The sequence below is a fragment of the Semicossyphus pulcher genome, unplaced genomic scaffold (assembly GCF_022749685.1).
Source record: "Semicossyphus pulcher isolate SPU_LCO1_2020_fin unplaced genomic scaffold, fSemPul1.0.p SCAF_3, whole genome shotgun sequence".
NCBI classification, from domain to species: Eukaryota; Metazoa; Chordata; class Actinopteri; order Labriformes; family Labridae; genus Semicossyphus; species Semicossyphus pulcher.
In genome coordinates this window covers 28,573,710-28,588,801 of record NW_027211704.1, presented here as the reverse complement: position 1 = coordinate 28,588,801, position 15,092 = coordinate 28,573,710, and the positions used below count along the sequence as shown (strand labels likewise).

Sequence of the window (15,092 nt, the reverse complement as noted above, 5' to 3'; positions counted from 1 at the left end):
AAATCATCAGAGGCCATGGTATTCTAAAATCTTACTCCTAAGTATGGGTAAAACGCCAAAAAATCTGGATCCTATGGACTCTCTTAAATATAGTATATATAAGTGATAATCTCGAAGATTTTCATTTAAACAAATGTCTGTTAAGTCACTTTCTATCACCAAATGAGGTAACACAATGGTGAGGGAGCCTATGGCCCACAGATGAAAGCCTTTGCATTTGCAGTTTTATGGACCGGGTGTCAGGTGCGACTTTCGCGGAAAAGGTAAGTAGCGGCGCCCAGTTAGTGACGCGTAAATAGACAGCTTGCTGCATATATGGATAAAGCAAAAAAACCCAAGATCAACAAAACAACATAAAGAATCATTTTTTTTATTTTAATATGAAAAAACCCCCAACATGTTTTGTTCTCAGACCTTTCTCAAGAAAAGTTTAGGAATGCATTACACATATTTTAGAATATATACATAGATATTAACAAAAAGTAGAGTGTGTCAAACTACTACCCTACAGAGTATACCTTTTATGCAATAATATTAATAAAAGAAAAACAATATTCAGAGTATATAAAATATTGTAAATAATATAAAAAAACAAAAATGTATTTTATATTTAAATTGCATTTTAAAATTGGCATATACAGTATCCTAAATGTGCAATTTATTTCAGAACCCCACCATGTATAAGTTGTCTATTTTAGTACAAATAAAACTCCATATTTTAATTATTCTGCTTGACCCAGCAAGTTTTTTAATATCCTTCAAATTTTATCCTGCACTTCAACAGTCACTTTTGGCTGGTGAAGCCTGAATATGAAATGAATAAAAAAAGAAATATCTGAAGGATAAATGAATGTCTTTTGCTGCAATCAAATCAATATTCCTGATATTTTCACTCTCAGACGTCAAGCGATATCCGAAAGTGCTGTGCTCTTTGGGCAAGTTCCTTTGCAAACTCTTGAGCCTCATGCAGAGCGTGCTTGTCAGGGAAGTGCAGTGCTGCCTTCTTGGTGGCCACAGCCAGCTGCTTCAGAAGAGCACACAGGTGGTTGCTCTTACACAGTAGGCTCTTGCTGGACCCTCCACGTTGGGCCTCCCTGCAAAGGGTGTCCACCAATCTCTGACCCACCATGATCACCAGCTTACTCTGTGAGATGAATTTTTCTGGTGGCTGGCCATCCTGAAGGCTGCCCACAAATCCTCTAATGGCCTTTTGGAGAGCACCAAAGTAAAGCCGGCAGTGCTCCGTCAGAGAGGATGACTGATGTTCTTCTGCTCCGCTGCTGGACTCAGAGGAGTGGCGTTTGTTATCAGCCTGAGCAGTGGAGAAATGGAACAAGAAGGTGAAAATGGCCATATAATATGTATTCCAATCTTCTTATAACTACAAGAACAGCATTAAATCCTTGATAGCTTGATTACAGATAGGTAGATAAAAACCCAATTTTCTTGATGCAAAAATTGTTTCTTTTCATACTCACATGTGCCTTGTTAGAGACAGGTGTGTCATCTTTCGGTGTCTTCTCCACTTCTTTCTGCTGCTTTTCAAAATCATTCTTTGTCTATGGAAAAATTAACAACAAAATATATATATATTAAAATACCAGGTATGCTTTTGATTTTCATAGGTTGAAAGCTCATAATGCACAAAATATTTATCATGACTTGGACAATGAGAACCATCTACCTGTAGCTCTACATAGTCGTTGTCATCCTCCACTATTTCCTCTCCTTGTTCACTTGCATCAAGACTTTTCTTTGTCTCTGGCTGACTTAGGGTGTTGAGACGTTCCGGATCTTTTTGAGGGGCTCGGAAAAGAAGTTTGCCATTGGCATTGATAATGGACACCAGGCGCTTGACATCTTCTGGAACAGTGCGCGCCACCATAACAAAGCGCTCTAGTTGGTCAGGTGTGTGGACCTGCCCTGGGTCCTGACAGAGCGTGTTGAGGGGCCAGCTAGCCATGTTCAGAGCACTCACTGTTTGTTGTAGAATGATGCCTGAGTCCTCTATGATGGAGAGCTGTTTATAAAGCCTTGTCTGCAGGTTGGAATCAGTCAAACGGCGGGCATTGCCCTTAATGTCCAGGGCAAAGTTGAGGAAGCATGTCAGAGAACATGCAATACCCTCTGCTGATTCTTTGATCTCCTTTAAGTGTTTCTCCAGATGTTCTTTGCTTCTCCAGTGACTGCTGACAAACTCCATGAGACAGGGCACAGCCCTGCAAACACATTCCTGCAGGTCCAGAAGTCTGCGGCAGGCCTCGTCCTGGCTAAGCGTCATTTCTCGCAGAGGCTCTGGGGAGGACGAGCTCAAAGCCAGAGAGTCACAGGAGCTGGTGGAGGAGCTGGAGGCTGTGCTTATTCGTTGACTGTCTGCTGCAGAGAGGCGTAGGTTTGTACCCCGCTCATCTTTGTCCTGCACCACTGACTCCCCACTTCCTGGAAGGTCATGGAAAGTAGTGCAGGCCAGGAAGTTCCTCATTCTTTGCAGACGCACCCTTTTGAGTTCATGAGCATTGCTTGAGTCAACCCTGCACTCTAGGGGTATGTGATCTCTGGGGGTATCACTCAGAACTCGGGTGGGGGCTTCCACCGGGGGTGGAACTGCATATACCAATTCCTCTGTAGGCCTCTGAGTTGGGGGCTTGTCATAAATCGGAATCCTTGGCAGCACTCTCGGAGGACTGTCAGGAGTACTGGACTTTGGTATATCATAAAGCAAGGGAGTTGGACTGCTTCTTTGAATGGGCCAAGCATGTGCTGGAAGAGTGTCATAGAGCTGCCTGCAAACAGATTTGTATGGCATGGTATCATAGGAGCCTTGGGGTGGACTTTGTTTCTCAAGACCCACTGGCACATCATATATCCACTCAGGCTTTCTGGGGTTGGGCAGGGTGCTGTAACCAGCGATCATTTTCTGTGGTGCTTCTGTTACTGAGGGAACAGGGATGTCATAGTTTGGGTCCTGATGCAAAGGTGGAGGAACTGCATACACCTGTGCACAAGGGCAAAGTTGTTAATATCATAGTTCTGCAGAAAGAAGAAGCCTTACGAAATAAAGCAAACATTTATTTCAATGTAATGGAAAACGGGTGCCTAAGTATGCTTTGAACTATATGCTGTATATGTGGCCAACTATATGTCACTTTCCAAAGCCCCTTTCACGCATACAATGCACACATTTGGGCTGCATATGGAAATGGAAATCTCCAATTCCGTTGATCCAGAATTTAAACGCAATTGTCTACGTCCACATAAAGTCTGGGTGAGGTGATGTGTAGGCATCAGGTAATTGTTCTGAAAGTTTAGCAAGCGAGTGGCCGTGTTGATGATGCGTTCACATTCTTTTCTTTATACTCTTTACTGCTCGCCTCAATTACCTGTTAATTGTATTCCACTCTTTTGTTCATATTGGGATACTTCTTTATACCCGTTGTGGTGAGTTTAACCCCCGAAACAGACCATGACGGAAGACTCCTTCTCCCTCATGTCCTGCACGCTCTGCCCTCACCTTAACCAAACTCACTATTTCCAGTTGTGGGAAAATCTTCCGCAGTCTGGAACATGTGTGAAAAGGCAAGTCCGGAAAAAGTCAGCACCTAAATGTCTGGAAATTGCCTAAAGATTGACTGGATTTTGTGTGTGAAGCTGGCTTAAGAGCGAAGACTGTAAGAGAGAAACTGCCCCACACCTTCCTGACATCAGAATTAGAAAGCCTGCCAACAACTCTCTCAAGCTCTCATTTTTCATTCTTTACACGAAAACTTGTCATTTCTAAACCAAGTACCACACATAACAGCTTTCGCGAAGAGACTTAGCAAAAGTGTGCAGTTATCCCTGGAGTTTGGCAGCAGTCATTGCATCAAGACTACAAAGCAAAGCAAGTTCTCGGAGAGGGTTCTAGTCGTAGCATCGACAGCAAGCTTTTTACATCAACCTCACGTGTGGCCATTTTGAACAGGAGTAAAGACACTTGCTTTAAAGAGTTTGATGACACGTTGTGAAAACTAGTAATTTCAAGCATACTGATTGTTTATTGAGGTGAAGAATATGTAGAAAAGGTTTACAGAAAGAATGCATTTTGAATTGTGCACAACATAGGTTCCTTGCTTCATTAATCCCTGCAACTTACGTAAGCGTCTCCTGGACTGCTACACCTTGAACTCTCCAGAGAATCAAATCTTTTCTCCAGCTCCGAAATTGGAAGCAGTGAGCTATTTCGTGGCACATGATTTGGAGTTGTTGATGCCTGTAAAACGAACACAATAACAGTTAAGACATCTGACTAGCACCCACTGAAGTGGCAGAATATCTACAGACAATCACAACTTTTGCTGTAATTTGCTGGGTATTTTTTTAGGAGCTCACAGTGAAAGGAGAAGCTTGTCTTGCTTGGTTCGGGACATCGTAAACCTCCCCTTTTGGACCAGGCACCATGCTGAAGAATGAAGCCTGCAGATAGAACAGACAGGATGTAATATTAAAGATGACCGGCAACACTTGCACTGCTTTGATCAAAGCTGCATCTACCTCACTGACCTCTACATCAACACATTTATAGGGACAGTGTTTGCTCTGAAGAGTGCTGAGAGTGCCGGAGAACCCCATTATGCATGCACTGTGCTAATTAATGCAGCTCTATAATAGAACCCACGCTGCTCACTGAGTATTAGGTGGCTACTGCAGAGGGGGAAAAGGACTACCCTGGAGCAGGAGAGGAAATGGTGAACATGTGGGTATATTTCTCCCCACCTTCTGCTGCATAGGCACCAGCACAGACACTTCTGTCTTTTCTAGGGTCCCTGCCGGCATGGGCTGCTGTTTGCGGTTAAAAGTGTCTGAAGTATGTGTCTGTTTGTCTTTTACGGGCCCATAAAGACCCCAGTGCTGCATGCCTGTCCCCATGGAGAGGCCCCTGGTCCCCATCTGTAAGCTCTTTTGCCAGCAGGGGGTTCGCAGCGTTGCATTTCTGCAACAGTCTACCCCTCTGATCATGAGTGAACACTTCCCAAGCAAAAGGACCAAGGTTGACCTCATAGCAATAGACAGACGAATATCCACATTTAGGTTTTTTCTCTTTCACACACAAATTCAATCATTCTTTAAAAAAGGAACATGTAACAGTGTTTACCTCAGGTCCTTCTGGGCTGTTCTTAAGTGCTGATGGGACTAAACCTTTTGAAGCAGATAAAGGAGTGGATGGGACCTTGTAAATCATGTCCATGCGTTCATAAGCTGGGCTGCTGGAGGGTCGGGGAATGCTCGGGATCTGGTAGATATTTTGCACACTGTGAACAGTTTCAGTGTCAATTAACTTGGGCTTTTCATGACCTAATGAACCTGTAGCAGTTCCAGTTTCTGGTAAAAGCTGCAACCTATTTGCAGGGGCCAGGCCGAGCCGTCCATAAAGAGAACACATCCACCATCCGCTGGTGCCAGCCACGTTTTGATCCATCACTATGACGATGTCCCCCTTTCTGAAGGCCAGCTCATCTGCACATTCTGCAGTGTTGTCATACAGAGCCTTCGCAAGTTTCTTCTAAAACAAAGAAGAGAGAACATAGAAATAATGATTAGGAGGTATTAAAAAATACTTGTACGTAGGTGGTGTGTGCCGCATTTTAAACGACAAAAGTTAACAAATAGACATCCTCTAAGAATGTTAAATGCAGCAGTTACCTGATCAGTTTCTATACTGTTATTTATCAGAAGTTCTTGGAACTTGTTTTGCTGTTTAGCATATTTTTTCTGCAGGTTCTGAACTGTTCTGTTTTTTTTGCTGCTGAGGGCTGGTGACACATTTCCTCTGGCAAAACAGCTGAGTCATCTGGGTCATCATCAGATTCATAAGGAAAATTGCACAAGTCAGTTTATAAATCATATCTAATGATTCGTAACTAGTTGATGCAAAGTAAATCTTTCCCACACAGTTAGAGTGATTGTGAAACAACAACAAAATACTAAATAGCGCTCTTAAATCTTTCTTTACTTTATTGTTTCACTTCCTATTCGTGCTCTCTGCAGAGAGATAAATGGAAAACAAGCGTCGACAAAGCTGCCTCTCGCAGGCTTACAAACATCCTATGTCATCCCTCCAAAAATAAATTGAATTGTGCAAATGAAACAAAATTTGACTCTATTTATTATGTATCCAATTTATAGCCTGTAACTGACGGATGATCACTGATTATAATGCATGGATGCCCTTTGCATGTGTCCCCGTGAAGTCCCTGCATTCTGTTGAGGCATGCTTTACTGTTACTCCCCTGCTCTTTCTCATTGTGACAAATCACACTTGGCTACATGCAATGACCTCAAACACTTATGTATGAAAATATATTTTACTTCAGTGTCAACCTTTTTGCTTTAGTGGCCCTTCTGTCGTTAGTAGAAACATGTGTCTAAACCAAAACCACATACAGGCCTGACTTCACAGCCTGCATCCTGTGGTTTCGACCTGCTGTGAAGCTACAGATGCATGGTTGTTCACACTTCCCAGCAACTCTTTTTCTCAAGAGACATCTATGTTTAGATGAATATGAGTTGAAACAAAATCAATATATATATTTATATATATTAATACAAAACAATATATTTACCTTTTGGTTATACAGAAGTATAAAATGTAAATACTAAGTGCCCTGAGAAGATGTACATTCCGCCTACATATATGGAGCGAGATTCAAGATACAAGTGCAAGGACACAATGAGAAAAATGGTACAGACGGACCTCACCAAAACAAACACACCCTCACGCCACCCTCAGCTGATAAGTGTGTGTGTTGGAGGGTGCTTCTGCTGGCTCTGCCTTCTCCCTGAGGGTGAATCCTCTGCAACAAAGAGCCCTTTCACCAACACTGCCTGACACGCTCAGCACCTGTTGGGATGCGGGCCTGTGGAGCACACTGACCGCAGCAGACTATGCACCCCCCCAGCACACACACACACCAAGCCTCAGCAAACTCCCTGCTTAATCCTCTGGGTCATGCTACAGACATGCGAGTGAAATACAAAGGGTCAGATGACAGTCTGCCACCATACCCCCAAGATTTACGTTGTCAGACTTTCTCCTTGGACTGTGTGCACTATCCTTGAATGACATTAGCGACTGACATTTTCAAAGAATGCCTTTCACACCTTTTTATTCATTCAGGTCTTGCCAACCTGTGCGTGTAAAATCTCTACAGTGCAGAATGTCATGGCCTAGATTGCAATGGGCCACAAATGCCATCTGAACCATAGCCTGTCATTTGACCTGATTCTTGGTGGTTCTATTAATTTTTCCCATATTTCATACCTCCCCATTGTTTAGAACCCACAGCTCTGCGTGTGAAACTTTCAAGTTCTGGTCACTTGTCCTGAGCCAAAGCCCTCGCCTCATGCTGTGTTTACTGGTGTCCCTCATTTGGTGCCTGCATGTTGATCACTAAGTACAGTAACAAAGTCTGATTCAGCTGTGACTCTTTTGGATTCCTGCACACGCCTGCTTGTGCAGATCAGCCCCACTGACAGCTGGTCTTCAGCACTTTAACCGCACAGCTGTCTCTGTCCCTCCCTCGCCTCACCCATCTCTCCGCTCCATCCTGTTCACAAATTAACATTGGCCAGTCAGACGCAACGCAAGAAATGCTTTTAAAAGTCCTTGATAAGAACCCCTGTTCAGGCAATAAGCCTTCCCAAGATAAATTGAGCTACTTCAGTATATGTCAGCTATCTCCCATCACAAATCCAGAGTAGGAGTGGATTATTGTTTTCATGACATACTGTTTGCTTTAAAGAATACGACATGTCAAACGACATTCGGTTATTTCTTCCTCAAAAAGATTTACAACTCACTTTAAGGCTTAAGATTAAAAATAGATTTCCTCTACTAGACTACCAGCTTCCCCTAATGTCTCATTCTGTAAGAAAAATACAATAAAAAAATCCCTAGCTCATCTCTGTTGTCCAATAAGTTTCCCTCAAACTTGTTTATTTTAGAAACACATTAAAGGCCTGTGTCCACTAATGGCGTTTTTTTACGCTGGCAGCGCCCAAGACCTCAATTTCAGGGTGCTTACTGTTGCTAGGTTACGAAAGTTGTCTGGCAGCACTAAGTCTGTTAAGTCTGTTTTAAATCGCTCTTATCGTTCATATTTGCTTTAATTCAATGAAATTTTACAAAGAAAACATAAAAACGTTGGACAGGAATCATGTCTTAGCATAAGCAGCAGCTCTATACCTGGGAATTGTACCCTTGAAAAAACAGAACGACCCGTTTCTCCTCTGCCATTGTTGTTGACAAAGTCGATATCGTAAGTCCTGCCCCTTCTTGATAGTGATTGGTCGGTGTGGTAGAAATGACATTGACGAGCGCGGTGGTGTCCCCGCGCCCACTTGTGAAAATGACCACGAATCATAATACCAAATAAGCACCACAGTGTATTTGAAAGGATAAACGGTATTTTGTACCTCCATGTTAGAATGGAAATCACCATTTCTGAAAGAGTGATGCTATTAGGTGATCAAAAACTCCTTATTTAATTGGAGGCCATCTGTAGACACTACTGAATACTCTCTATACATGCTCACTAAGAGCATCCAGTCCCAGAGAGTCACTGGAACAGGAACCAGTCCCGGAACAGTTTCCCAGTGTGGGAACAACACCCCCTTGGTTCACTCTGACCTTTTGACCCTTGACAGCCAGGGCATGACCCCAAGGTCGGGTCAGACCCTCATCCATTATACATTTAGACACATGCCAGACCCAGCACAACACCCGCGGTGGTGATGAACAAATCAGTATCACACCAGCAGTATATTAAGAAGTCATAGCCACTGTGGTGTCACCTATTGGTATGTAGACCAACGAATTGAAGCTTGGCAGTTGCCATGTGTTTGTTTTATTCAAACCAGAAGTGACCATATTTAGGCAGGTGGGTGGAGCTGGAAAGGAGCAAATGGTTAACAAATTGATTAAATGAATTAACCAGGTAACACGAGAGCTAGCTTGGTTAGCTAGGTGCATTTGAAATGCATGTGAGTGCGCATGGGTAAAAGTTGACATGGCGTAATTCCAAAATATGAACTGATATAAATATAAAGTGAGAAATAGGGTGGTATTATCCTAGACTTTCATACCATCTGACTTTTTCTTGCAACCAGAAGACTTGTACCCTGTTGGCCATCAGAAAGAATCCAGGTTTATGGCATTTTAGCATTCTGCGTTACTTTTTAGACCTGGAGGCTAAATAGACTTTTATAGTCTATGTGCACAACTAAAAGGTAAACAAAATTTATCAAGATGTTTATTTTCCCAGACAGAGTGGCGGGAGCTGCATTCAAGATGAGGCAGAGCCCATAGTTAAGATAATCTCTGTTTTTGAATTTAGACAGGAAGTCCGCATGTAAATAAGACATATTAGACTTTCCCACAGTATCTGAAATACAAAGAGGGGGGCAGGGAGGAAGACAAGGAGGACAGACAGGAACATACAGGCAAACAGGGAAAAACATTGAGGAGGGGATTTGGTATCCTTGAAAATGACTTTCTGACATTGTCAGGATTTGTTGCTGGTCGATAAAGTGTATCATCTTAAATGATCCTCAGATGTTCTCCATGGAAAATTGCCTCTTCAACCAAAACCAATTGAAAAAGCATGCAGACTGATTCAGGCTCCGTGGCAGTGACACTGACTCGCAGCTGCCCTGGTATTTCCTGTATGGTAGCTGGTGAGAACTATGTCAAATTCTCAGACACAAAACTGATGAAAACTTTCAAGGACCTTTAAGTTGACAATCAACATTCCACAGAGATTCTTCTCAAAACAGTATAAGACTAAAGAAACAGCATAGACTTAGCCAGTTTTTGTTATCGCCGTTATCTTATTTAGATCTTTTGGGGTCCATATCTCAAGATTTCATTGGCATTACCTACAAGTCATTTTGGCCTTACAAATTTGTGTAAGCAACCAAACGCACCATTTGTCTTTTCAAAACACTAAGTGGTTATAGTGCTACTGATTCACTTTGTCAGATATGACCACTAGCTTATAGTGGCTAATGTTAGTATTGACATTAGCTCAGGTGAGTTCAACAGTTCTTATGGACCCGCTAGTTCTCCCAGTTTGCTGAATTTCACTGTTAAGCAAAGTTGGTCTCATAATGGCCTTTACAAAGAAATAAAGAATATGAGATTTAATCGGAAGGTCCAAAAACTAGAACTCTAGGTGGACCTGAACAGTGGGTAAGCGAGAACAATAAGCCATTTATTAAAAACTACATTTTGTCCAACCACCAATCTGACCACTTTTCCACAGACTGCCAAAACTCGTATACTTGTAATGGATACAATTAGAGGTCTGGTGCAGCTATAAGATTTTTTGGAGAAGTGTGAAAGAATGACAGAAGCTACTGATTCAGCTCTATTTCAATGTTTGATTGCACGAGTAAAGTTTGGTATTCATGAAAACTCTTAACTTGTTAGACTGAATCTAACAACAAACAGAATATGAAGAAAGGCGGCTGCAACTGAGTTGTTTCATCATCTACAGGACCGTTTTCTAGCGGTAACTGTGGATGACAGGCTGGACAATGTGAACAGCAGCAGATAACAGGCCAGCTGCAGGCTCACTGCGCTGTGGCAGGAACTTATCTCACCCCTCACATTCTGGTTTTATTTATACTCACACTTCCTCAGAATTCATCTTCTGCCTTTTTTCACACTGAATATATTCACTGCATGGCCACGTATATGCTTTACTTGTAGCTCTTACAGTTACAGTTTTAAAGAGCATGATGGTGGTTGAGATCGTATGAGAGCCGACTTACGTTCAAGAATAATCGGTGATGTGTGTCACAGTGTATAGAATTGTTTGTTGCTTTTTTGCCTGGACCAAATAGAGAAAATGTACCCATTGTGAATTTAAAGGTGCTTCATTATAAACTTAAAGTACTAATCTCAAAGATTTCTGTTTCGTACTCTTTGGCAGCACCTATGGCAATAAACATTAATTGTGGGAGTATACTTCCCAGATACCCAGACAGTGCTGCATGTGTGACGTCCACGGTTGGCTCTGGTTGTAACTCTTGATTTTTGTTGTTGATTTTTAATTTTTTGTTGATTTATTGTTGCATTGTTTTTAACTTGTTCTTAGAGTTTTGAAAGGCGCTTATCAATAAAATGTATTATAATTATTATTATTATTAGTCTGTAATTCTGTAAATGCAAAGGGTTTCATCAGTGGACCATAGGCTCAATCACCATTGTGTTACCTCATTCGGTGATTGTGACTTAATAGACATTTACATGAAAATCTTTGAGATTATTACTTTACTACTTTATTATTTTCTATACTTCTATTTAATACTATATTTTATAATATAACCATATAATAACATTTAGTTACAAGAAATATTTGGTATTTCCTACAAGCCTGTATCCTGCCTTTAAGTTTAAGTGTAACAACGAGTATGCGGTAAATCTGGTTGAATGCAACCTGTGAAAATTTTGACAAGCAGCATTGATGCAGTGTTTTGTTAAGCAGATCCTGAAGACTGTAACAAAGTAACAGAAAAAGCAAGTTAAAACAAGGGATGACAAAAATAACAACCTAGTAAACTCAATTTGTGGATGACTGCCATGGGAAGCAGACCAGCAACTGCGTTTGTTGGTGCTGACCAAATCTGAATATCACAGCCGCATATAAGAGGAAGAAGAAGCCACCGTGAAGTCAGACCTTTCTGACGTCAGTGTAGTTCTTTCAGAAACGGACGTGACCATATTTAGATGAGAGGATGGAAGTGAAGTGTGAAGCAACTGAGCGACAAACAAATCTCAAGTTGGCAATTAAGTTTACTAAAAAAGGTGAATGTCTAATTCATGGTAGTATAATACTAGTAACACAAAACCTACTATGCATTAGTAATGCAACAACTTTCCCATTACGGAGGCACTTTATTGTTAGTATAATAAATGTATAAAACATATTACATAAAAAAAGAGTCTGATTCAGTGCTGCTTTTCTGCTCAACCAAACCCGACACTGTTTTTCTCTAAATGTTCAGTCAGAGAAATTAATCTGGAAAGCCCCAGTGCTGTTGCAATATCATGAGTAATACATGTATTCATTCATATATTACTACTTTGCAAATTGGCTCATCAAGGCCTCCACTGACTCAGTTATCTTGTTTTCATATCTGGAGAGTATAAACAGGAGCCTATAGCCCAGTTGGCATATATCCTTATTCTTTTAGCCTGACAGGATGAAGGATGGGGTAAATGAATAATCCTTAGCAGATAAACACATGGACACTGGCTGGATAATATAAAAGACAGATGGTGAATTGGACCCTGAAATATACTTTAAACTTCCCTGACTGAAAATTGAAGAGGATGCTGCCACTTCTCCATGCCGGCCTCCTGCTGTGTCTGCCTCATGACTGTCCACTGACTCCTGCTCTCAGATGATAAGCACAGACAACAACACAGCACACGAGGCGTCCCAAAATAGCTCCCTGTGAACTAAAAAAGGAATAAATTCCAATATGAAACAACCATATAGACAGGAAATGAGATTGCTCATCGACCAAACTAGTCAGTGTTTTAAAGAAGTGATGAATAAGATGAGGTAAGCTCTTTATCTGCTTTTCATGGGAAAATGTGATGATGATGCATATCCTTTCCCTCCACTGAGAGCAACAGACAGGACCTGTGAGGGGCTTTTTCATTAACATCAATCATTTTGAGGAGTTTAAAGCATTTTCCACATAAGATTCCCAACCAATCGAGGACTGTGCTGGAAGGCCCCAGTCTCCGAGGAACATTTAAAGAATGCACTCTTATGCTGAGATATTGTGCGCCTTAAATCATCAAATACATTGACTCTAAGTCAATGTCAACCTATCTGCTTAACAAAAGTCTGTAGGGCAGCATGACATTAGACACATTTCCTCCCAGAGTACCTTGTACTTTCAGTTCCAGGAACTACTTTTTAGGAACTAATAAGTTCTCTCAGCCTGGTTGTGTCGGCCTTTCCAAGGTGTTTAAACAATGTGCAAAGATTAGGCTAACTAGACTGCTAAAATTATTATTACATGACTACAGAACAACAACGATGCCAATGTTGAAATAAAATCCTTCAAGTTCTCAACGACTCAGAAATACTCATAGCTGCCAACCCCAACCCCCTCTTTTGGAAAGTAACACCCCCTCAGCAGGGACTCTTCAGGGGCTAAAATGATGTCCACTGAACTTAATTTGGACCCTTGTCCCTGCAGTGGCAACACAAAAAGTTCCTCCAAAGGCTAAAGGTTCATAGTTACTGAACAAGTTAGTGCAGTGGAAATGTAGCAGTTCTCTGATTCTCTTTTTGCACTAAGTTTAATCTTTTTTCCATCTACTGTTGGCTACCTCGCAGTTGTGTTAAGCACTCCGTGGATCCTTCAACAAACACTAACTTGTACCGACAAAATGGTGCAAATGCATGCATCTATTCATAATGTCTTGGTCAAACTGCAAATAGATTCACTAAATAAATGCATCATCTATAAGTTATCAAATTTAAATTTCAACATTGATATTTACACCATCCAGGCCAATCAGTGGCAGGCCACTAGTAAAGATCAAGAGCTTTAAAGATGAACAGAGAATGTGAGGTTTAATAAGACAAATATAAAAACCAAACCAACGACGAGAGGTTTGCTTTGCAGATCCCTCAAACAATCTACACATTGAGCACGGAAACAAATGTACACAGGTTTGACAGATCAAACATGCAGACAGTTTGATCAGCTGTTTGACTACCAAGAGCCTGTTTATATGTACAAGAGAAACAATAACTTTTTGTTATCAAAAAATCAATGTAAACTTATCCAAACAAAGTAAGGATGCAGATTCACATGTGCAAAGTACAAGATTAAAAAAAGTATTACTATTAGAACATCCCAATTATCTGTTTCTGAGCAGCGGAGGTTTTGAATCCCACTTCTGAAGGCTTGTGTTAATGAGGCTCATAAAGTATCACTCTCAGCTCTGTGTGAGGATCAGCCCTCTCAGGTTACAGCCTACAGGAGAGCAGGTCAGAGGGGCTGTGTGTAGAAATAGGCGGTAGCTGACACCGCAAGATAATGTGAAATCCAAGCAGGTTGTCTATAGAGACATTCTTCTTGAAGGGCAGCAGTGCAAGACAGAGTAGATAAAAAATACAATACAGTATACATTCACTCAGATTATTAAGCCTTCAAAATAATACTTGACTGAGTTATAACAAAGTTTATTTTTGTAATTTTAAAGTCAGGAACTGAGGCAATTGCAGTACTCACCATGTTTGTTAAGCAGTTTTGTTCAGCGTCCACACAGGGAAATAAGTCCGTCCACAGAGGGTCAGCGTTCAGTGAACCATCTCAACAATGAGTGTGTGTGAAAACTCTTGGGGATGTACTCCTCCACTGTGTCTCACAAGCATATTGTCTGAGCTGTCACTGAAAGCCAGACTGTTTTTTGTGCACTCTGGGCGGGGAAACAGAGCTCCATGTCACTGACAGAGCTGCTTAACTGCAGCCCTATTGGCTGGAGAGAAACCCCCCCTCTGTGCAGCTGCCAACCCTATCACTGCTTTTTTTTCAGCTTCTCTTTCCCCTCCATCTTTATAGTAAAGCAGAAGTACATCTCTTTCCACTAGTTTACTTTTCCAACTAAGTGAGGGAGTTTTTGTCTTTGCATCTCATTTTGCTTCCTCTTTTCTTATAAATTTGAAGTATTACTCGATACACAACAGATTTATAAGACAGGTTTGGGTAAGGGGGTGGCTTGTTTGATGCTGAAATTCTTGCGACTTTACTCGTTGTTGTCTGGACAACACAAACGGCAGCGTCTGGGAGAGTTGGGTTGGGGGTTGGGGAATGCAGGAGTGATGGAGCAGGGTGACCTTTCAGTCTGGGGGTGCAGGATGGAGTCGAGTTTTTCTGTTCTTTTTTTAAGGTTCTCTCAAAAAAGATCAACATATTTTAGGTTAAAAATGTTTTGCCAATAGAAAACTACCACATATCATGTTTAAAATTGTCTAACTGGCTTATGCATTTAGCAGCCAACAGAAACAAATACCACAATAAGT

The 15,092-nt window shown here is 41.4% G+C and overlaps 1 protein-coding gene across 2 annotated transcripts; it reads right to left on the bottom strand.

The window, feature by feature from the left end:
* Positions 1 to 376: 376 nt before the first annotated feature.
* cass4 (Cas scaffold protein family member 4) lies at positions 377 to 14,432 on the bottom strand. Of its 2 annotated transcripts, none has more exons than XM_069678273.1 (7): positions 14,302 to 14,432; positions 5,132 to 5,539; positions 4,369 to 4,452; positions 4,133 to 4,249; positions 1,685 to 2,995; positions 1,479 to 1,559; positions 377 to 1,312 (listed from the first exon to the last, which is right to left on the bottom strand). In XM_069678273.1, exons 1-7 carry the CDS (start codon positions 14,302 to 14,304, stop codon positions 896 to 898), a joined length of 2,421 nt encoding a protein of 806 aa, XP_069534374.1. In that variant the 5' UTR covers positions 14,305 to 14,432; the 3' UTR covers positions 377 to 895. The 2 variants fall into 2 exon arrangements, with proteins under 2 accessions (XP_069534374.1, XP_069534375.1); XM_069678274.1 differs by having other exon boundaries at positions 5,132 to 5,536.
* Between the last annotated feature and the right edge of the window lie 660 nt (positions 14,433 to 15,092).